Below are 24,120 nucleotides of genomic sequence, written 5' to 3'. Positions count from 1 at the left end.
TGCTGGAATTGACGAGATTCCCAGTATTCCATCAGTTCATTTGTCATACACATTCTCTCCCTCGCAATGATGTGCAGCCTACCCTCTGCCACCCTCTGCCACCCTCGAGCCTGAGAAGCCACTGCGTGGGAAACTCCATTGTCCTCATAAAACTTCCAGCAGCATCATGGCAGCAGGCGACATATTTCAGGCCTAGTGCTTTGGACTAATCATCCATAAAGTTACATAGTCTGCTCCCCACCCCTGCTCCCTGTCTTAACATTTTTCTCAAGCCCTTCTTCATTCATTCCCCCGTTTCTGTCACTATAAAACCCATATTGCATCAAATAATAAGAAGCACTTGCCAGAAAGAGAGGCTTTCAGAACTGCATCATCTATAGCACTATTAATTAGAAGAGGGGAGCTCCAGATGCATTCGGGAAGCCCGAATATATCCTGTTAGAGTAGCCACACTTATCCTAGGACTTTGTCTTACCCACGGCCGGAACACAAGGGGACTCTGATCAGGTATAAAGGGTGGGGAGTCACTCTCCAGTGACCCTCTCTTTTTATCCTAGAGAAGGCTAGTGTTCATCACAGATATTCCATATGAGATCTAAAAGTGGGGAAAGGGGCCAGGGATACCTTTTTTTTTTCTTTCTTTTCTTTTCTTTTCTTCTTTTTTTTTTGTCTTTTTAAGGCCACACCTGCAGCATATGGACGTTCCCCAGCTAAGAGTCACATTGGAGCTGCAGCTGCCAGTCCACACCACAGCCACAGCCACGCCAGATCTGAGCCGCATCTGTGACCTACACCCTAGCTCAAGGCAACACTGGATCCTTAACCCACTGAGCAAGGCCAGGGATCAAACCTGCAACCTTAGAGGTACTAGTTGGCTTCCTAACTGGCTGAGCCACAACAGGAACTCCAGGAGGAGTTTTCTATTCAGAGGACTCCAAGGAGGAGTAAGAGATTTAAAGCAGATGCGATGACTGGAGCGAGGAATCTATTTATGCACTTTCCTTTTAAATGTGACCACTTTGGGAGTTCCCACTGTGGGAGTTCCCACTGTGGCTCAGCAGAAACAAACTGTATCCATGAAGATGTGGGTTCGAACCCTGGCCTCGCTCAGTGGGTTAAGGATCCGATGTTGCCATGAGCTGTGGTGTGGGTCAGAGATGCAGCTCGGATCTGGTATCGCTGTGGCTGTGGTACAGGCCAGCAGCAGCAGCTCCGATTTGACCCCTAGTCTGGGAACTTCCGTATGCTGCAGGTGTGGCCTTAATAAAAATAAATAAATAAAATAAAAATAAATGCCACTACTTTATTGCTCTTTTATCAGAATATGGGTCCCTGATTTTCCACTCAGAAAAAAAAAAAATGCTTAGACCCCAGAAAGTGTCAATTAAAAGGCCACCAAAACTGGGAAGTCACATGACATCTTAACTAGCAAGACAAAAATAGGGGAAAAAAACTTCTGATCACTACTTTTCTAATTTTTTTTTTTGGTCTTTTGTCTTTTTAGGGCCACACCCGTGGCATATGGAGGTTCCCAGGCTAGGGGTCTAGTCGGAGCTACAGCTGCCAGCCTACACCACAGCCACAGCAATACCAGATCCAAGCTGTGTCTGCAACCTACCCTACAGCTCATGGCAACAGTGGATCCTTAACCCACTGAGTGAAGCCAGGGATCGAACCCACAACCTTACGGTTCCCAGTCAGGTTGTTTCCACTGCACCATGACAGGAACTCCTGATGACTACTTTTCTTAGTTTGACATCCCAGAGATTTCTATGTCACTGTATTCACATACTTTTTTTCTATATAAAATATTGACATAATGTATTAATACTGCATTTTTTGGTACTCAACTAAAATAGACAGTTTTGGTTACCCTCCCCCACAAGTTACATTTAGCATACATTCATCCAATAAGCAGTATCTCAGTCTCCCACACACAAGCACTGTGGGCAGACATGACCCCAGACCTCAGGTGCTTATGGCCTGGTGTGGAAGTCAGACAAAAAGATGAATGAGATTAATGACCACAGTAGAGCATGGGAGGTACTGCGATAGAGGATGCAAAAAAGAAGCATATTTGGGAGTTCCCATCATGGTACATCAGAAACAAATCCCACTAGGAACCATAAGGTTGCAGGTTCGATCCCTGGTCTTGCTCAGTGGGTTAAGGATCCGGCGTTGCTGTGGTGTAGGTTGCAGACGCAGCTCAGATCCTGTGTTGCTGTGGCTCTGGTGTAGGCCAGTGGCTACAGCTCCAACTAGACCCCTAACCTGGGAACCTCCATATGTCATGGGTGTGGCCCTAAAAAGACAAAAGACCAAAAAAAAAAAGGCATTTGATTAAAAGACACCTTCTCTAAGTGGATGAAACTAGGTTGTGTGTGTTTTGTTTTGTTTTGTCTTTTTAGGGCCGAACCCGCAGCATATAGAAGTTCCCAAGCTAGGGGTTGAATTGGAGCTACAGATGCCAACCTATACCACAGCCACAGCCACAGTGGATCCAAGCAGCACCTTTGACCTACACCACAGCTCACGGCAATACTTGATCCTTAACCCACTGAGCGAGGCCAGGGATTGAACCCATGTCTTCATGGATACCGGTCAGGTTTGTTACTGCTGAGCCACCACAGGGATTCCTAGGTTGTGTTTTAAAGAGTGGGAGTCAGATTAATCAGGGGGCAGGGCACTGAGTGAGTAAATGAAAGATGGCCTTGTGTTGGTTGGCTTGGGCTGTCACAACAAAGAACCACAGACTGGCTGCCCTAAACAGAAAGGCACTGCCTCACAGTCACAGGAAGCTCAAAGTCCAACATCAAGGTGTCTGCAAGGGTGGCTTCTTCTGAGGACTGTGAGGGAAGGATCTAGAACTCTCTCCTTGGCTAACAGATGGCCATCTTCTCCCTGTGTCTCTTCGCATCCCCTCTGCATGTCTGTTCTTATGTCCAAACTCCCCCTTTCCACAAGGACACCTTTCCTGCTGGATTGGAGCCCACGCCAATGACCTCATTTTAACGTGATGACCTCGGTAAAGGCCCAGTCTCCAGATAAGGTCACAGTCTGAGGTAATGGATGTCAACATAGGAATTTTTGTGTGTGTGGGGGGCACAATTCAACCCCTGACAAGCCCAAAGTTCTCATTTCAAGAAGGTGGAATGAGGAGTTCCCTGGTGGCTCCATGGGTTAAGGATCCAATGTGCTCACTGCTGTGGTGCATATTCAGTCCCGGGCCAGGGAACTCCAAGTGCCGCGGACGCACCCCCAAGAAACAAAACCAAAATCAAGAGGCTGGAGGGCCTGTGTTTTTGCTCCACTGTTCTCTCAAAAATTACCCTCAGCAGAGGAGGAAATGAAACACATACAAACTCTAGCTTCAAAACCCAAGAGTTATCTGTATCCCCAGACAAAACTCTATGAAGATAAATAGATGAAGAAACGGTAAGTGGCTAGAAGGGGAAAGAACAATGTAAAGACTAGGCAGGAGGGGACAAAGCACCCCCAAGAAGGCAGCTTTCGTCACAGAATCACGGGACGGCCCAGAAACGGATGGAGCAGTTACTGGGAAAAACAGGTGGATGAAAGCAAGGTGCCGACACTGCTCCCACCCTGAAAACTCAGGTGTAATTCTCCCGGGCCTGATAGGAAATCAAAAGTTTATTCTCTGGATCAACGGAATCAGACAGGCTTAGTACAGAAGGCAGTGGTGGTCAGATCCCGGGCTGAGAACGAAAGGATTGTATAAAACCCTGCATACTAAGCGGTGAGCCTCTAAGCCCCCTTCTTTGAAGTTTTCTTCTGCTCCTTGCACTGTTTCCTCAGAGAGGGAGCAAGTGATATTTTATCCATGAAACAAGAACAGGTTGCTATTTCGTAAAAGGAACAGAGAAAAAGCGAGTGCTTAGAAATGAAAACCATCTCTCCTGCCCCTGCAAAAAGACACACCAATGAAAGATTTAGAAGTCGAGTGAAATATTTAGAAGTCAAGAAAATACATGCGATCCTGTTGTGGCTCAGCAGGTTAAGACTCCAAAGTAGTCTCTATGAGGGTGTGGGTTCAATCCCCGCCCTTCACTCAGTAGGTTAAGGATGCCATAAGCTATGGCATAGGTCCCAGATGCAGCTTGGATCCGGTGTTGCTGTGGCTGCGGTGTAGGCTGGCAGCTGCAGCTCTGATTCAATCCCTCGCCTGGGAACTTCCATATGCCGCATGGTATGGCCATAAGAAGAAAAAAGGAGAAATGAAAATGTGTGAGATAGTAGAAAAAAAATTATGTCTATTTTATGTTTTATATATATTTAATAGACTATTAAATATATATATATATATATACTGCCCCAAGTTCCTGGCACAGAGCTACTAAAACCTTTGCAATTTCCTAAATGGTAATAGCCTAGCCTTAGGAGCATCTCTTGTTCTAATATTTGGCCTTTGACCTCATCCCTGACAGAGGGTTCCTAAAACCCTTGTAACTTCCTAGATGATTAGAGCACAAGGAGCATCTTTTGTTCTACTGAGACAACTTGTGTGAACTCCTGAATGGGGACTGGTTACCAGGAAGACCAAGTCATAATTAGAAGTTTAGAATTTTCTTGGAGTTCCCTGGTGGCTCAGTGGGTTAAGGATCTGACATTGTCACTGCAACAGCTTGGGTCACTGCTGTGGCAAGGGTTTGATTCCTGGCCCAGGAAGTTCCTGTTCTTGGCTACACATACCATGGGCATAGCCAAAAAAAAAAAAAGTTTAGAATTTTCAGTCTCAAACCCCCATCCTCTAGAGAGTGAAAGGGACTGGAAATGGAGTTAATAATTCATCATGCCTATATATCCAGACAAAACTTTCACTGAATAAGTCACATGCACCCCTATGTTCATTGTAGCACTAATCACAGTACCCAAGACATGGAAACAACCTAAATGTCCATCAGCAGATGAACAGATTAAGAAGATGTTGTACACATACACAATGGAATACTACTCAGCCATAAAAAAGAACAAAATAATACCATTTGCAGCAACATGGATGGAACTAAAGACTCTCATATTAAGTGAAGAAAGTCAGAAAGAGAAAACCAAATACCACATGATATCACTTATATCTGGAATCTAATATAGGCCACAAATGAACCAATCTACAGAGAAGAAACAAATTCATGGACTTAGAGAACAGACTTGTGGTTGCCAAGGGGGAGGGGGAAGGAGTGGGATGGACTGGGAGTTTGGGGTTAGTAGATGCAAAATATTAACATTTGGAGTGGATTAGCCATGAGATCCTACTGTCTAGCACAGGGAACTATATCTAGTCCCTTGTGATGGAACATGAGGGAGGATAATGTGAGAAAAAAAATGTGTGTGTGTGTGTGTGTATATATATATAACTGGGCGACTTTGCTGTGCAGCAGAAATTGACAGAACATTGTAAATCAACTCTAATAGAAAAAATAAAAATCTTTAAAAAAATTGCTCATGCCTATATGAGGAAGTCTCCATAAAAATCCCAGAGGTACAGGGATTCAGGAAACTCTCAGGTAGGTGAATATATCCATCCACTGGGAGGCTGGACACACCCCTACTCCACCCCAAGGACAGAAGTTCCTGCCCTAGGGACCCTCCCTGACCTCATCGTCTATAAACCTTCCTCTGGCTCTTCATCTGTGGCTTTATCATATCCTTTAATAAACTGGTGAACATAAGTAAGCCTAGAGCAGCATGAGGGCTGTGAGTGGCTCCAGCAAATTAATCAAACCCAAAGTTCGGGTTGTGGGAACGTTTGATGTGTGGCCAAGTTGGACAGAAGCTGTGAGTACCGTGGGGACCTGCCACTTGCGGTGGCAGGCTGAAGTGGGGAGCAGTCTTGTGGGACTGAGCCCTGAACCTGTAGGATCTGTTATTATCTCCAGGTAACTAGTGTCACAATCGGGTTGACTTGTGAGATACAGGGCTGATGGTGCAGAACTGCTTGCTGGGGAAAACCGGACATCCCTCCCCTCCCCAACCCCCCAGTCTGGTGTCAGAGGCGTTATGGATGGTCGTGGTATGGGGGTAAAAGAGACACTCAGGAAGGGAGGGAAGGATTGAGTTTGTTTTGTGTGTGTGTGTGTGTGTGTGTGTGTGTGTGTGTGTGTTTAGGGCCACACCCATGGCACATGGAGGTTCCCAGACTAGGGGTCAAATCGGACCTGTAGCCACTGGCCTACACCACAGCCACAGCAACTCTGAGCCATGACTGAGACCTACACCATGGCTCATGGTAATGCTGGATCTTTAACCCATTGAGCAAGGCCAGGAATTGAACCTGCGTCCTCATGGATATTAGTCAGATTCGTTTCCACTGAGCCAAGTTTTTTTTTTTTTTTTCTAATTCCAAACACCAGGAAATAGTGGAAGGGTGGAGGGGGGGTGGGGAGGAATGGTCAAAGATAAATTAGAGGGGGAAAAAAATGTTTTAACGAAAGAAGATAAACCAAGGTAGCCTAGGATTTGAATAATAATAATCTCATCAAGAGACAATGAAGGGAAATAAATCAAAGAAATACAAGAAAATAATCTAAAACTAGAGATAAGTTTCAAGAGTGAAAATGAATAAAAATGACCCTCAGGCTAAGGCACATCATTATGAAATTACAGAATAGCAGAAAAAAAAAGAGATTAAAATATTTCCATGAAGCAAAGCCCCACCCCCATAAGAACTGAAATTCAGATGGCCTTGGATTTCTCAGGAACAGTAACTCAGAGTTAAAAGGGAAATGCTTTCAAAATGCTGAAGGAAAATTATTTGCCATTTGGGATATTTACCAGAAAATTGCAAGCTAAGTGTGAGGGCTGAAGACAGAGAGTTTCAAACATGCAAGGACCTGAACATTACAGCTTTTCTTAGGAAGCTCCTAAATAATATGTTCCCCCAAACAAAGAAATAAAGCAAGAAGAAGAAGGAGAAGAAAAGGGAGTTCCCATTGTGGCTCAACGGTAATGAACCCGACTAGGATCCATGAGGACATGGGTTCAATCCCTGGCTTTGTTCAGTGAGTTAAGGATCCAGCATTGCTATGAGCTGTGGTGTAGGTCCCAGAGGCAGCTTGGATCCCGCATTGCTGGGGTTGTGGTGCAGGCTGGCAACTGCAGCTCTGATTCAACCCCTAGCCTGGAAACTTCCATATGCTAAGAGTGTGGCCCTAAAAAACAAAAAAAAAAAAAAAAAAAGGAGGAATGAGACCCAGAAATCAGGGAAGCCATCCCAGGAAAGCAGTAAAAGCCATTCCCCAGGTGACATTAAAGCACTGACTCTCATCCTTGGCTGCACAGTGCAATTGCCTGGGGAGCCTTAAAAGCCTGCAGCCCAGGCCAGAAGGCAGCACAACCTTTGGAGGTTAAGACCTGGGCATCAGTGAATTTTAAAGCCTCCCAGGTGACCCCAATGACCAGATGAGGGCAGAAAAGCAGAGCCTGGGAACCATTATTGTACACCTGGAACTATCCGATGCTAATGACTGGAGAAGGTACTTTGATGCTGCTCCTTTGGCTTCCACACCCCCACGCAGTGTAGAGAACTCTCTCCACCCACGAGCAAGTGAACACTGTATATGCTCCTTTGGTCTGAGGTTCTCTTATGTGATACCTACAAGAATTTTCTTCTCTTTTTCATGGACATCTTTACACAGTATTTATTAAATTCTCAACTGTCACGGCAGATCCACACTTAAATAAGTGTAAGAATAATTGTTTTTCAGGAAAGGTGCCTTATGTAGTAAACATTTGAATTTTTTCAACTCAAAACCTTGCAGCGCCTCATCCTCCAGGAATGCGCTCACAATATGTTCGCCTTCTGTGCATTGACCACAGTTAAGGCAAACCGCAGGTGTCTTTTTTAACTTCACAGAAGTGTAACATACATATTTGATTTTCCTAAAGACTGAAAAAAATGGCTCTGCAGTGCATCCTCTGAGGACTTCCATGCATATGGATTAGACAGTATGAGAAGAATACAATATGGGTAAAAAGTCAGAGATATTGAACCACCACAAATTATTAATAGTTTGGTGTCAAGTGGGAGCAGCTGTTGAATGCGGTTCCTAAAGGACCGTCCTGGGTCCAGTCGTGCTCCACATTTTCTATTAATAGCTCTGAGGATCTTATGGCAGAGGCACTAATCAATCCGCAGAAAATGCAGCTCTGGGAGATATTACTAATGCCTTGGATGACGAGATTAAAATTCCATGATGATTTTGTTAAATTGAAGAAACGAGCCAAAATCAATAGAGCAAGCACACAAGTGTTCAACCACAGGTTTCAAGAAGCCCTCAGACAGAAATCAAGACCAGCCGGCATCCAAACCCCCAGGTGGTAAAGTTACCCAACTCCTGCTTCCCCCTCCCCTCCCCCGCCACGAAAAGGTTATCAAGACAGATGTGCAGGAAGAAGTCTATACGGGATCTAACGCATCTACCTACAGCTTCTCAACTCCTTTCTCCAGTACGCTGCAATGAGGGGAGAGAGAAGATGGATTTGATAGGACTTTTGGAGCCCACACTAGCAAATCTGGACTTTGGAACACTGCCTTAGAAGCAGAAAAAAAAAAAAAAATAAGGGGCACTTAGAGGTTTGTAGATAAGAACAGAATAACCTTTTTCCAAGGAATGTCATAATGTCTTCCTGACATTTTAAAACATGGGCATCAAAGAGAAAGGGGGCTGGAGGGAGATGATGAATAGGTGTCTCTAACAACCTCTCATTTATCTGCCCAAACTCTGAAAGGCCAAGGCTTTTAAAAACTTAAACAGAAAAAAAAAAAAGGAGTTCCCACTGTGGCACAGTGAGTTAAGAACCTGACTGCAGGAGTTCTCATGGTGGCTAAGCAGATTATGAACCTGACTAGTATCCATGAGGACGTGGGTTTGATCCCTGGCTTTGCTCAGTGGGGTAAGGATCCAGCGTTGCCGTGAGCTGTGGTGTAATTCGAAGATGCAGCTCGGATCCTGCATTGCTTATGGCTGTAGCATAGACTGGTAGCTGCAGCTCTGATTCAATTCCTATGTGGGAACTTCCATATGCTGCAGGTGTAGCCCTAAAAAAAAAAAAAAGAATCTGACTGCAGAGGTTTGGGTCGCTGCAGAGGCGCTGGTCTGATTCCCAGTGCAGCACAGTGGGTTAAAGGATCTGCCATTGCTGCACCTGTGGCGTAGGCTGCAGCTACAGCTCACATTTGATCCTTGGCCTGGAAACTTCCATAAGCCATGGTGGGGCCAAAAGAAAAATGTAAACGGATCTTTTTTTTCCACAATAACCCCTTCCCATCAGAATGAAATTTACTTTCTTGCCCCCAGTTCCAATAACCAAGCCCTGCCAATTTCACCTCCTCGCAGTTCTCGGACTTGCGCTCTGACCTCCATCCCCCCACCCACCACTCTACCCAAGTCTTCATCAGTCCTCACGTAGGTTAACCAGGAAGCCTCTTAGAGGCCTCTTGGTTCCTTTAGAACTACACTCTGTATGGTTTACCAGTGTTACCCAATAAAATGCACATCTGACCTTGAAACTTCTCTAAAACTTTTCAGCATCTTCAGTACTCACTGAATGAGGTTCAGGTTCTCCCGTGTAGCATATAAATGTCTGCGAGGTTTTCTACCAGGAGGATCACCAGCTCCCCATGCGGGGCATCTCGGATGTTTCAACGTCTGGGGGATGCTTCCAGCATCTTGAGCCCTAGAGCAAAGATGCTCCACATGCTGCAGTGCCCAAGGCGGTCCATGCAAGGAACCATCCCGCCCAAAGGGCCACAGTTGAGAACGCTCCTCATGGCTCCTGACTTCTTCTCCAGCCTTCTAGCTCAACCTTCTAGACGGCAGCTACACAAAACTCATCCCTGACACACGCCCATGCTTTTTCTTGCCATCAGACCTTAATTCATTTTTTTTTTTTTTCGTCTTTGGTCTACTTAGGGCCATACCTGTGGCTTAGGGACATTCCCAGCTAGGGGTCCGATCGGAGCTGCAGCTGCTGGCCTACGCCACAGCCACAGCAACGTGGGATCAGAGCTGCATCTGTGACCTACACCACAGCTCATGGCAACGCTGGATCCTTAACCCACTGAGCGAGGCCACAGATCAAACCTGTGTCCTCATGGATACTGGTTGGGTTCGTTAACCACTGAGCCATGATGGGAACTCCCAGACCTTAATTCTCGCTTCTGTGTGATAATTAATTTCTGACACCTGGGATGACTCTCTTATGACTCATCTTTTTTATAGCATTTTTTTATTATTCAATTGCATTTATAGTTGTACAACGATCTTCACAACCCAATTTTATAGCATTTCCATCCCAAACCCCCAGCGCATCCCCCTACCCTGCAACCTGTCTCCTTTGGAAACCATAAGTTTTTCAAAGTCTGTGAGTCAATATCTGTTCTGCAACGAAGTTCATTGTGTCCTTTTTTTAGATTCCACATGTAAGTGACAGCATTTGATGTTGGTGTCTCACTGTCTGACTGACTTCACTCAGCATGATCATTTCTAGGTCCATCCCTGTTGCTGCAAATGCCATTATTTCATTCCTTTAAATGGCTGAGTAATATTCCATTGTGTATAGGTACCACATCTTCTTTACCCACTCCTCTGTCGCTGGACATTTAGGGTGTTTCCATATCTTGGCTATTGCATAGACTGATGCACTTGCGGCATATGGGAGTTCCCCTGCTAGGGGTCAAATCAGAGCTGAAGCTGCCGACCTACACCACAGCCACAGCAATGTGGGATCTGAGACATGTCTGTGACCCACACCATAGCTCATGGCAATGTTAGATCCTTAACCCACTGAGGCCAGAAATCAAACCTGCATCCTTATGGATACTAGTCGGATTTGTTGCTGCTGAGCCACAATGGGAACTCCTCTCTGGACTTAATCTTCATTCATTAATCACCTCTTTATTTTTAGTTTTTTGTCTTTTTAGGGCCACACCTGTGGCATATGGAAGTTCCCAGCCTAGGGGTCTAATTGGAGCTGTAGCCTCCAGCCTACGCCAGAGCCACAGCAACGCAGAATCCAAGCCGCTTCTGTGACCTACACCACAGCTCATGGCAACGTCGGATCCTTAACCCACTGAGCGAGGCCAGGGATCGAACCCGCAACCTCGTGGTTCCTCGTTGGATTCGTTAACCACTGAGCCATGATGGGAACTCCATTAATCACCTCTTTAAAAAGCGTCAGATGGCACACTATGAAACACGCCACTTACCCAAGCTGAAGACTGTGAGTCACCAAGAGCCTCTGGACAGGTACTTCTGGGTGGCAACTCTGTGCTGATTCTTCTCAAGAACTCAGTAGTTTTGCTAGCAGGAACACAAATAGGTGTTAGTGCCTTGAGCAAAGTAGAAATATCATTTTTTTTTTTTAGCCTACCCACGGCATGTGGAAGTTCCTGACCCAGGGATCAAACCCACACCACCAGATCCTTAACCCGCTGTGCCACCAGGGAACTCCCAGAACTACCATTTTTTTGTGTGTGTGCCATTAGATACTAGCCTAGACTTTCATGGAGCTGTAGCTAAAAGTGTCTTCGGTAGAACAAAAGGTGAGCTGGCAAACATGGTAGACCAGGAAATCAAAACAAAATACTACTGAGAGACTGCATTTCATAATTGGAAAGACATAAAACCACGTTTGCAGAATGTGAACCTGTGATTTTATTTTTTTCGGCTTCATGCACTTCGACATGGAGATAAATGCCCTCTGAGATTCCACAGTATGGGGCCCTAATTTCCTGTCTGAGCGATTAAACCTTGAAACACAAGACTTCACTGTAGGGCTGGGAACCATTCCTCCCCTAGAGCACCTCACTCTGCACTGCTGTCACTTTAGCCCTTCACCCTCCAGGGGTCTCTCCCCTCGTCATCTTACTGGCCTCAGGGCTTCACGGCACTCAGGATGCACAGAGATGCTAGTCCAGGAACTCATAATCAGTTACAGGTCACGGGCTCCTTTGGAATATTTTTTTGTCTTTTGTCCTTTTAAGGGCCAAACCGCAGCACATGGAGGTTCCCAGGCTGGGGGGTCCAATCAGAGCTGTTGCCGCCGGCCTCCACCACAGCCACAGCAACGCCAGGTCCGAGCTGCGTCTGTGACCTACACCACAGCTCACGGAAACACCGGGTCCTTACCCCACTGAGCGAGGCCAGGGATCGAACCCGTAACCTCGTGGTTCCTAGTCGGATTTGTTAACCACTGAGCCACAATGGGAACTCCTCTTTTGGAATTCTGAATGCATGCGTGTGCGCACATACAGACACACACATCTTTGCATTTGACTTGTACCTTCCATGGACGGTAAGAAGTGCTGCCAATTTTGGTCTGTATTTCTGGCATCTCCTTTAGCCCAGAGGTTGTGAAATAGCTGGACATGTCCTCTGTTTATTTTATTATTGCAGCTGCACCTACATACGCCGCAGCTCACAGTAACACCAGACCCTTAACCCACTGAGCGAGGCCAGGGATTGAACACATATCCTCATGAACACTATGTTGGGTCCTTAACCCCCTAAACCACAGCAGGAACTCCTTCTCCTCAGTTTTAATAAGTCCTTTGTTTTTCCCTTAAAAATCCCATCCACTACCCCTATTTCTCCTCTCACATACGTCAAGCAGAGAATACTGTTTTTCCCTTGTCCTCACTTTAATGACTGCCCCATTCTGCCTCCTGTTGATGGATTTGGTTTGTTTTTGTTTTTTGCTTTTTAGGGTCACACCTGCAGCATATATAAGTTCCCAGGCTAGGGGTCAAATCGGAGCTACAGCTGCCAGTCTACGCCACAGCCACAGTAAGGTGGGATCTGAGTTCCATCTGCAACCTATTCCACAGCTCACAGCAATGATGCATCCTTAGCCCACTGAGTGAGGCCAGGGATGGAACCTGCATCCTCATGATACTAGTTGGATTTGTTATTGCTGAGCCACAATGGTAACTCCCCATTGATGAATTTCTATTCTTTGGTCCTTTCCCCATGTAATTTGTGGGATTCGGATCCCGTTACTCCATATTCACAATCAAATGGCTCAGCATGGCCTGATTTATGCTGCACCAGACAACTGCAGCCGCCTCCTTCTGCCTCCTTCCTTCTGCCATCTCTCTGCTGCCTCCTAATACTTTAGGGCTGCTGCTAAGATCTGATTTATCAAGCGCTTAGGGCATGGGCGTCAAAGGAAATGGAAATAGTCTGGTAAAAATAAATGGTATCCAGTGGGGGGGGGGATCAAAACAAGGAATTGGAAATTAAACAGAGATGCCAACATCACTCCAAATCGTGACTTAGGTAGAACACGGCATTTGAACGAGGTCAGGAGCGGGAGCTGGGGGAGGAAGAGCTAAAAGTTAAGCGCCGTACATAACCCCAGAAACACAAGGCTTCGGCAGCTGAGGCAAGCAGCCTCTCCATTTGTCTAGGATTGCTTATCTTGCCCAGAATAGACAAGGAGACTAATGAAGTCTCAGAGGCTGGAAGCTGCCCCATGGTCTGGGGCTCTCTGAAGCCATCAGTCAAAAATGTGAAAAGAAGAAAGTTGCCAGAAGTTTGGATGCAATTTCTGCATCTCCTTAGCTGAGAGCAGACGGTGGGAGAAAGCAGTGGGAAAGAACGAAGTGGAATAAGAAGCACCCATGAGGAGCAAGTCAGGAGCTTCAGACCAAGGAGACTGGCAGCCCTGTATTGTGCTCTGAGGGCAATTACCTGGCAATGCCAAGCACGAAGTTGGCTGGGTAGCTAACCAGCATCCATGGCTCTTGTGCCAAGGATCGGGGCCCCATTTACACCACAAAATCAAATCTTTTTTTTTTTTTTTGGTCTTTTGTCTTTTGAGGGCCACCCTTGTGGCATATGGAGGTTCCCAGACTAGGGGTCAAGCAGAGCTGTAGCTGCCGGCCTACACCACAGCCACAGCAATGCAGGATCTGAGCCATATCTGTGACCTACAGCAACGCCGGATCCTTAACCCACTGAGTGAGGCCACGGATGGAAGCCGCAACCTCATGGTTCCTAGTCAGGTTAGTTAATCACTGAGCCACAATGGGAACTCCCAAGTCAAATTTTAATGGCAGGGCCCTAAGACTGTCAGGAAAGGAGTTCCCGCTGTGGCTCAGTGGAAACAAACCTTACTCGTATCATGAGGATGCAGGTTGATCCCTGGCCTTGCTCAGTGGGTTAAGGATCCGATGTTGCCATGAGCTGTGGTGTAGGTTGCAGGTGAGGCTCGGATCCTGCATTGCTATGGCTGTAGCACAGACCAGCAGCTGCAGCCCCAATTTGAACCCTATGCCCATCAGCCTGTGAAAAATGTGATTAACGACATAATCAAGATAAGTTCCAAACTACCATACTGACATTTTTCTGCTATCAGAGTGGTGGTTTCCACAGATTGGCTGAATTGGACGGGGACCTCTGTAGGTAATTACAGTAATGTTTAATAAAAATAAAACATAGAACCTCCTTGGAGTTCCTGTTGTGGCTCAGTAATGACAAACCCGACTAGTATCCATGAGAATGCAGATTCCATCCCTCAGTGGGTTAAGGATCTGGCTTCCTTAACTGTGGGCTGCCATTCTACTTGGTCCGAAGCTCCTGTGTCAGGCTGCGATGTAGGTCACAGACACCGCTGGGATCCGGCGTTGCTGTGGCTATGGTGTAGCCCAGCAGCTCGGATTTGACCCCTAGCCTGGGAACTTCCATGTGCCGTGGGTGCGGCCCTAAAAAGAAAAAGCATATATACAGAAGCTCCTTGAGGGGCAAGAGGAAGACCACCCCCCCCCCCGCCACCGCAGAGAGGAAATGCAACTAGACTAAGACAACCAGACTAGACTAAGACCCCTGGACTCTAGCACTGAGTCATCTTTTGGCCGGGGTTCCTTCTTTGTCATCACTGTGACTATGCCACCTACTCAGGCAGGTCACCCTCTCCCACTTTATCACTCTGACCCAGACATAGTTACAGGCCCCTATCCTTTATGCTCCATAGAACAACTGAGAATGAACCACCAATAGTAGACAAGGTTTGAAATTTAGTGAACTCACGTCCAACTCATGATCTTTATGCATCCTTTCTGTGTTTTCTTAGGGTTATGCCTATGGCTTATTCTGAAAGGTCTCTTCTGGTCTACGGCCATACCATCCTGAACGCACCCCATCTCATCTGAAAGGTCTCTTCTGTCGCGTCACCTTGACCTAACTCAGTTGTAGCAGAGACTGCTAAATATCCATCAGAATGGAAGTTCTCCTCCTCCAGTGACACAACCGGACTACATTTCCTAGCCTGCCTTGCAGCTAAGGTTGGTCACGTGGTTGTGTTCTGACCAATGGAACAAGGGAGGAAGTGACGCACACTCCTTCCAGGATAACGAATCATAATCCTCCTGTGCATGTGCCTCTATACATTTTCCTCCTCCTTCTGGCTGTCTGGAATAGAGGCAAGAGCAGCACAAACTTGGAAGTTACATACCAAAGGTGGTAGAGTTGCTAATAGTTCGGGGTCCTGGATATCTTGAGAGGAGGGGGTCTCCTCTCAAACCCATTCACTCATTTTTCACATTAGGAAAAAATAGCACTGCTTAAGCTATTCTTTTTCTTTTTATAAATTTTTTGGGGGTACACCTGTGTTATATGGAAGTTCCCAGGCTAGAGGTTGAATTGGAGCTACAGCTGCCAGGCTACGGCACAGCCACAGCCACAGCCACAGCCATGCCAGATCTGAGCCTCTTCAGTGACTACACCACAGCTCATGGCAAGGCCGGATCCTTAAGCCACTGAGCAGGGCCAGGGATCGAACCTGAATCCTCATGGATACTAGTCAGGTTTGTTACCACTGAGACATGATAGGAATTCCTCAAGCTATTTCTTATTTTGAGGTCTGTTGATTACAGCATTTAGCCAATCCTAACAATACAACATAAAGTAATATATACAAGAGAATCATCTCTCAATTTAGGTGATCAATTCCACAAGCACCTAAGAAGAGGCCAAGAAGAGCTGAGGAAGAGTAGAAAAATAGAATAACTTAAGGATTAAGCTGGGCATCTCAACTATTTCAAAACCTTAGTTGGGGGTGGGGAGAAGGTGGGAAAGGGGAGGAACCCACTCATCTTTAAGCTGTCTTACTGTCATATCTAGGAGCTGCCTAGGCCCAGAGTATAAAAGTGATACATAATAAATGTATAACTGGCTCACTTTGCTATATAGCAGAAATCGATGGAACACTGTAAATCAACTATAATTTAAAAATTATTTTAAAAAGTGATACATGCACCCCTAAGTTCACAGTAGCACTATTTGCAATAGCTAAAACATGAAAACAACCTAAATGTCCATCGACAGGTGAATGGATAAAGAAGATGTGGTGCATATACACAATGGAATACTACTCAGCCATAAAAAAGAATAAAATGGTGTCATTTGCAGCAACATGGATGGGACTAGAGATCATCAGACTGAGCAAAGTCAGTCAGAAAGAAAGGCAAATATCATAGGCTATCACTTACATGTGGAATCTAAAATATGACACAAATCAACACATCTACAAAATAAAAACAGAGTCACAGGCATAGAGCACAGACTTGTGGTTGCCACGGGATAGGCTGGAGGATTGGCAGTTCGGGGTTAGCAAAGAATCTATTATTTATAGGATGGAGAAACAAGGTCCTACTGGATGACACAGGGAACAATATTCAATATCCTGTGATAAACCATTATGGAAAAGAATACGAAAAAGAAAGAATATATATGTGTAACTGAGTCACTTTGCTGTACAGCAGAAATTAGCACAACATTGTGAATCAACTGTATTTCAATAAATTTTTTAAAATGAATACTCATTTATCTCAGTACTGCTAGGATCTTGCCTAGTTTGAGGACAGGTGAGAGTTTGGAAGGAGATGCTGCAGTGTGAGAGTCAGAGAAGGAGAAGGATCTGGCTGGTGATACTGCAATATGATGGAATATTAATCTGTTAATAGAGATTCATCCATCAAAATGCTGACCTTTTTGAAAGGATAAAATATATAGGAAAGGCCACAGAGAGTGAAATGTGTGCCCGTTGGCTCATTTAAATAGGCCAAAAACGCAAAGACAATTCCTATAAGGCTTTTCTTTTTAATATTTAGAAAAGACATTGGAATGGTCAAGGGAGAATCAGTTTACATAAAAAGCAAATTTACGGTTACCATGGGGAAAAGGCTGGGGGAGGAATAAACTGGGAATAGGGGATTAACAGAGGCACAGTCCCATCTATAAAAGAGACAAACAACAAAGATTTTTTTAAAGAATCAGTTTAAAAATATTTACTTAGGGAGTTCCTATTGTGGCGCAGGAGAAACAAATCTAACCAGTATCCACGAGGATGCGAGTTCGATCCCTGACCTCACTCAGTGGGTTAAGGATCTGGCATTGCCATGAGCTGTGAGGTAGGTCGAAGATGCGGCTCTCAACCCACGTGGCTGTGGCTGTGGCTGTGGCGTCGGCCGGCAGCTGTAGCTCTGATTCAAGCCCTAGCCTGGGAACCTCCATATGCCGCAGGTGTGGCCCTAAAAACAAAAAAGAAAAAAAATTTTTTTTTTCACTTAGACCTGTAGGAGCTCATGAGTCTGGCGCCCGCCACCCATCCCACCCCACGGCTACAAAGTACTCGCACCTTCCTCTACCTGGTCCCCCGCATCCGCCAACTCTGCACTATGACAGGACACATTAAGAAAACGCTCATAAAAATGTCCAACTAGGGAGTTCCCGTCATGGCACAGTGGTTAAGGAATTCGACTAGGAACCACGAAGTTGTGGGTTCGATCCCTGGCCTCGCTCAGTGGGTTAAGGATCCGGCGTTGCCGTGAGCTGTGGTGTAGGTCGCAGACGCGGCTCGGATCCCGTGTTGCTGTAGGCCAGTGGCTACAGCTCCAATTCGACCCCTAGCCTGGGAACCTCCATATGCCGTGGGAGTGGCCCTAGAAAAAGTCAAACTACCAATTTTAAAGGAAAGAGTCCCTCGCTGAAAAAAATGCCAGTGAAAAAAATCTCTCCCCGGTACTTTTTGTTTTGCTGGGAGCGGATGGGGCAGTTTCACCATCTCTTGCCAACTGCCAGCGGACACACAAAGTGGGAGGCAGAGAAGCGTGACTCTATGATAAACCACTACACAGGTCGCTGTGCAGGAGACCAGAGAGGGTAAAGAGGCTTGCGACAAACCACAGAAAGATCTTCCCGGTAAAGGGGTCTGAGGCCACTCAGGTCCAGGTCTTTGCTGCCTCATGGGGCCACAGGCCACCATGGCTGGATGTCCTTGTTTTTATAGGTATAACCAAAATGCAAAACACGTTTACTGGGAAACAGCCTGATAATGAACTTGTTCATGATCACACAGCTAGTTACTGTCAAAGCCAAGATCAGGCCCAGGCAGCCAGGCTCTAGGGTCCACGCTTTTAGTCATTGAACTGGGTCCCTTCTCCAGAACCATATCTAGGAGTTCCCATCGTGGCTCAGTGGTTGACTCTGAGGTTGCGGGTTTGATCCCTGGCCTTGCACAGTGGGTTAGGATCCGGTGTTGCCGTGAGCTGTGGTGTAGGTCGCAGACGTGGCTCAGATCTGGACGTGCTGTGGCTGTGGCTCTGAATTGGACCCCTAGCCTGGGAACCTCCATATGCTGCCGGTGTGGCCCTAAAAAGGAAAAAATAAAAGAATTGATATTGATATATTTATAACTGATTCACTTTGCTGTACACCTGAAACTAATGCAATGCTATCAGCCAACTAAATTCCAATACAATTTTTAAAAAATAATTGGTATAGTTGGAGTTCCTGTAATTGCTCAGCAGTTAACGAATCTGACTAGCATCTATAAGGACGCAGGTTCAATCCCTGGCCTTGCTCAGTGGGTTAAGGATCTGGCATTGGTGTGGTATAGGTGGCAGACGCAGCTGGGATCCCAAGTTGCTGTGGCTGTGATGTAGGCTGGCAGCTACAGCTATAGCTCCGATTGGACCCCTAGCCTGGGAACCTCCATATGCTGCAGGTGTGGGCCTACAAACAAAATAATAGTAATAATAAAAATAAAAAGAGAAACTCGCCCATTACAGTTAGTGTTTACTAAGGGATGGCTTGGCAAACACCCTTCTAGGTTCCACAGAACACTTTCCAGGATGCCAACAGGAAGACCTGGGTGGGGCTGGCACCGTGAAAGTCATCTGGAAGTCACCTGAGAGTGCTTCCTGGAAGTTACTGGACGTAAGACCTGGACCTTTTCACGCAACACGTCTGCAGTGGGAGCCAGGAGTCTGTGTTTCTTTAAAGCACCGTGGTGATCTTGAGAACCGCTACAGTAGTAAAGATGGATCTTAAATATGCATGATTATCCTAGGGCCGCATGGTTCTGGCTTATGAATAATTCATGTTCCATCACACATTTGGAAACAAAACCCAGTGGGTCTTAGGAAACTTCTGCATAAGAACTACCCAACGATGCATTCTTCCCGTATTTCTCAAAGCCTCACAAACCTGAACTTTGCTGCCACGTGCTTTAGGAGAGCAAATAAAGGCATATAATCACTCCTACCTTCACACATGAAGTCACGCAAGCAACAGGCATTGGCTGCATCTTTTCTTTTTTTCACCCTGTGCTGTGTCAGAAACGCACTGCCTAATTTACCCATTTCCCCCATGTACTTTCAACAGTTCTTGCTGCTCCTTTATCGAATCTTTAATGATTTTTTCTTTTCTTTTTAAGGCCACACCCACGGCATACAGAAGCACCAGGCTAGGGGTCGAATCCGAGCTGCAGCTGCCAGCCTACACCACAGCCAGAGCAACTCGGGATCTGAGCCACATCTGCAACCTGCACCACAACTCACCACAACACTGGATCCTTAACACACTGAGCGAGGCCAGGGATTGAACTTGTGCCCTCATGGATACTGGTCAGATTCATTTCTGCTGAGCCACGATGGGAACTCCCCAATGCTTTAACTTTTAATTATAGCAGTAATTGCTTTGTGTGGAGCAATAGAGGTGATAGGACAATTGGAACAGGTATTATTTTGCCTGAGATGGTTTTACATAACTGGATGTGAACAAAAGACATTTACACATCTCTTAGCACACACAGAACCTACTGACATAACAGGATGAAAGAAATGTGCTAGAGCCATCTCATATACAAGATCCATGCAAATGCTCTCAAGACTGAGGGGTTTGAAACAAAGGCATAGGTGGTAACGTTGAAAGAGCTAAACCTGGTCCTTAATCATGGTAATCAAACTACCCCATGCACTTGCATGTAACTTTTAAATTTTTAATTCTTTTTGTTTCTTTTTATGGCTGCACTTGTGGCATACAGAATTTCCAGGGCTAGGCATCAAATTAGAGCTAGAGCTTCTGGCCTAAGCTACAGCCATAGCAGCACCATAGCAATACCACCAGATCCGAGCTGCATCTGTGACCTATGCCGTGAGCCACAGCTCATGGCAATGCAGGATCCTTAACCCACGGATTGAGGCCAGGGATCAAACCTGCATCCTCACAGACACTGTCAGGTTCTTAACCCGCTAAGCCACAAGGGAGACTCCTACTATTTTAATGAAAACATTTTTTTGTTTTTTTTTTGTTTGTTTTCTTTTTGGCTTTTTAGAGCTGCACCTGAAGCATGTGGAGGTTCCCAGGCTAGGGGTTAAATCTGAGCTGCAGCTGCTAGCCTACACCACAGCCACAGCCACAGCCACGCGGGATCCAAGCAGCGTCTGCCACCTACATCAATGCAATGCCAGATCATTAACCCACTGAGGGAAGCCAGGAATCAGACCTGAATCCTCATGGATACTAGTTGGGTTTGTTAACCACTGAGCCACATCGGGAACTCCAATGAAAACATTTTTATTGAGGTATAACTGATATGTAACATTGTATTAGTTTCAGATGTATAACACAATGGTTCAATATAGGTCTATATATAGAGACATAATCACCACCCTAAGTCCATGATGTTTTTCATGACGTATTTTCCTGAAATCTCTGTGAAAACTATTTTCTTTTTTTTGTTGTTGTTGTTGTTGGTTTTGTTTGTTTGTTTGTTTTTGCTTTTTAGGGATGTACCCATGGCATATGGAGGTTCCTACACCACAGCCACAGCAACACAGGATCCAAGCTGCATCTGCGACCTACCCCATAGCTCACAGCAACACCGGATCCTTAACCCGCTGAGCAGAGGCCAGGGATCGAACCCGCAACCTCCCGGCTCCCAGTCAGAATCGTTTTCTCTGCGCCACAATGAGAACTCCAACTATTTTCTAATTTCTTTTCTTTTTTCACCCTGTGCTACTCAGAAACGCACTGCCTAGTTTACACATTTCCCCCATGTATTTTCAACATTTCTTGCCCCTCGTTTAACAATCTTTAATGCTTTAATTACCACAGGAGTACACGACTATAAGTCAGAAAATAAGAATAGAGAATAGAAATAGGAAAGTGTAAAGAACAGCAAGAAAACATCCTGCTTTAACATTGCTGTCAACCTTCCCGCCTCCTCAGAGAAAAATACCATGACTTGTCAGGTGGAGATCCTTCCAGACTGTTTTCTATTAGTTGACAAATACCTATTTGGGATGATGAATGGTATTTTACTTGGGAATTTGGGCAGGGATAATTAAGGCAAGGCAGAGACTTTCAGCTATTCTCCAAAATGTGTGTCTCAACTTGTAGGACACATAGCTAGATGACACTTCCCAGCCTCCTTTGCGGTTAGATAGGACCATGTATGTATCTGAGTTCTGGCTGGTGGAATGCTAGCACAAGTGTGGGCCAGCTTTGAAGAGATACACATCAATAACATCTGACATGATTCTCTTTTTATTTCCCCCCCGCCCATGGGTCACACCCACAGCATGTGGTAATTCCCGGGCCAGGGATCGAACCCTTGCCACAGCAACCACCCAGACAGCTGCAGGGCCAACACCAAATCCTGGACCCATTGTGCCATAAGCGAACTCCCTCTCACATGATTCTTCCTGTTCTTTCTTCCTGTCTGATGGCAGCATCTAAATTGAGCCAGGAAGTTTGATCCCTAGAACTAATGGTACTAGGTTCCCACGCTGAGGATACTTCAGTGAAACTACTTTGTAAATTAGGCACCCATCAACTTTTATCTTTTACCAATTATTAATTACATCCTGAGAAACAGAGACGCTGTCCCTGACATCCAGGTGCTAGCCTGGCACTCACAGCTAAGCCTTGGTGTTCTCCTGTTGAAAGTAATTTCATGCAATACCAGTATCAGAGGAGGTCACCTTATGATGGTGACAGATCAGGAAGAAAGAAGACCACACCATAACATGTCTGAACAAAGAAAAATGCATGACGTCTGTCGAGACCACAAAAGTGATCAAACACCCCAATATTTTGGCCAACAGAAGTAACTGCGACTTCTTTATCAATTACAGTATCAGTCTCACTCTGATTTCCCCTTTGATTTTTCCTTGAAGTGTGGTTGATTTATAATGTGTTAATTTCTGCTGTACAACAAAGTGGTTTAGCTATATGCACACACACATGCATACACACATTCTTTTAAAATATATTCTTTTCCACTATGGTTTATCCCAGGGCATTGATTACAGGTCTCTGTCCTATACGGTAGGACTTTGTTGATTATCCCGTGCATAAATAATAGCTTACATCTGCTCACCCCAACCTCCCACTCCATCCCTTTTCCAAACCCCTCCCCCTTGGCAATCACAAGTCTGTTCTCCTTGTGCATGAGTCTGCCTCTGTTTCATAAGTAGGTTCGTTGGTGTCATATTTTAGATTCTACATGTAAGTAGTGATATCGTATGGTATCTGTCTTTCCCTTTCTGGCTTACTTCACTCAGTATGAGAATCTCCAGAAGAATTCATGTTGCTGTGGATAGCATGAAGACCTCCGATCCCCAAATCATAAGTACCCCTGCCTCCTGATAACAGCCAACCCAGAACAAAGCCCTGCTTCCTCAAACCCTCCCCACAAATCACCGGACACCAGCCCAAACCCCATCAGTCCTTTCTGACATCTCCCCGCCTTGTGGAGCCAGTGAGCTTAGAATTCACGTTATAAGCAATGGGAAATGATCAAGGCTTTTGGAGTGGGATAAGGGCGCAACTAAAGTTGTGCTTGAGAAAATGAAATCTGACAAAGCTGTTAAGACAATCAAGAAAAGATGGGGCGTTCCCGTGATGGCACAGCAGAAACAAATCCAACAAGGAACCACGAGGTTGTGGGTTTGATCCCTGGCCTCGCTCAGGGGGTTAAGGATCTGGCGTTGCCGTGAGCTGTGGTGTAGGTCACAGACATGGCTTGGATCCTGTGTTGCTGTGGCTGTGATGCAGGCCGGCATCTGTAGCTCCAATTCGACCCCTAGCCTGGGAACCTCCATATGCCATGGGTACGGCCCTAAAAACAAAAAAAAAAACAAAACAAAAAAAAGAGAGAGAGAGACTGTTGGCAAAGATTGTAAGAAAGCCATTCCAGTAGCTCAGGGAATGACAGGAGACAGAAGCTATAATGCAAGTGGCATGTGATAAATACCTAGATGAAGGGGGTGGCAATGGGAAGGAAAATGAGTTAACGTCCGCTAGGACACCTGTAGGAGGAATTGAGTGGGTAGAAATTTTGGTACAGTCTTAAACCATCCATATCATTTCACATTCAGGAGGCAGGGATGTTCTCAGATTTCTCATCAACTATTCAGTCTTCTTCTGAACAAAATCGGGGCCTTTGGTATCTATAAGTTCACTTCATAAGCATAAGATAGAAAATTATGAATAGGATGACTTTCGGTTGACCTTACTTGGCTTATAAAATGTGAGGTTGGATTTAAGTCTACCATATGGATAAGGGACCCATTTGGCCCTTAAGTGCCTTTTGAAAGCTCCCACAAAGGGCATTAGAAGTTTCGTGAGCCTATTAGAAGACAAACTTGGAACCTAAGCCTGCATATTCAGCAGACCTGCCTGGATCCTCAGCTCAAAGAAACTAAAATAGATGAAGATATGCCTCCTAGGAACTAATCACCCTCTCATTCACAGGGAAATAAAATAGATGCATGGTTCTAGCGGCGGAAATGAAGAAAACTTCCCAACATGACCG

At 45.5% G+C, this 24,120-nt stretch overlaps 1 protein-coding gene across 3 annotated transcripts in view; it reads right to left on the bottom strand.

Moving 5' to 3' along the window:
* Positions 1–24,120, bottom strand: part of EPSTI1 (epithelial stromal interaction 1) — a 105,876-nt gene that overhangs the window by 29,149 nt on the left and 52,607 nt on the right. For all 3 annotated transcript variants that reach the window (XM_047755645.1, XM_047755646.1, XM_047755647.1), the window contains one exon: positions 11,225–11,318. In XM_047755645.1, coding sequence (XP_047611601.1) covers positions 11,225–11,318 — 94 coding nt within the window. The remainder of the gene's footprint in view (positions 1–11,224; positions 11,319–24,120) is intronic.

Source organism: Phacochoerus africanus, chromosome 13 (genome assembly GCF_016906955.1).
Source record: "Phacochoerus africanus isolate WHEZ1 chromosome 13, ROS_Pafr_v1, whole genome shotgun sequence".
NCBI lineage: Eukaryota > Metazoa > Chordata > Mammalia > Artiodactyla > Suidae > Phacochoerus > Phacochoerus africanus.
The sequence above is the reverse complement of the archived record's forward strand: the minus strand, read 5'-3'. Positions and strand labels throughout refer to the sequence as shown.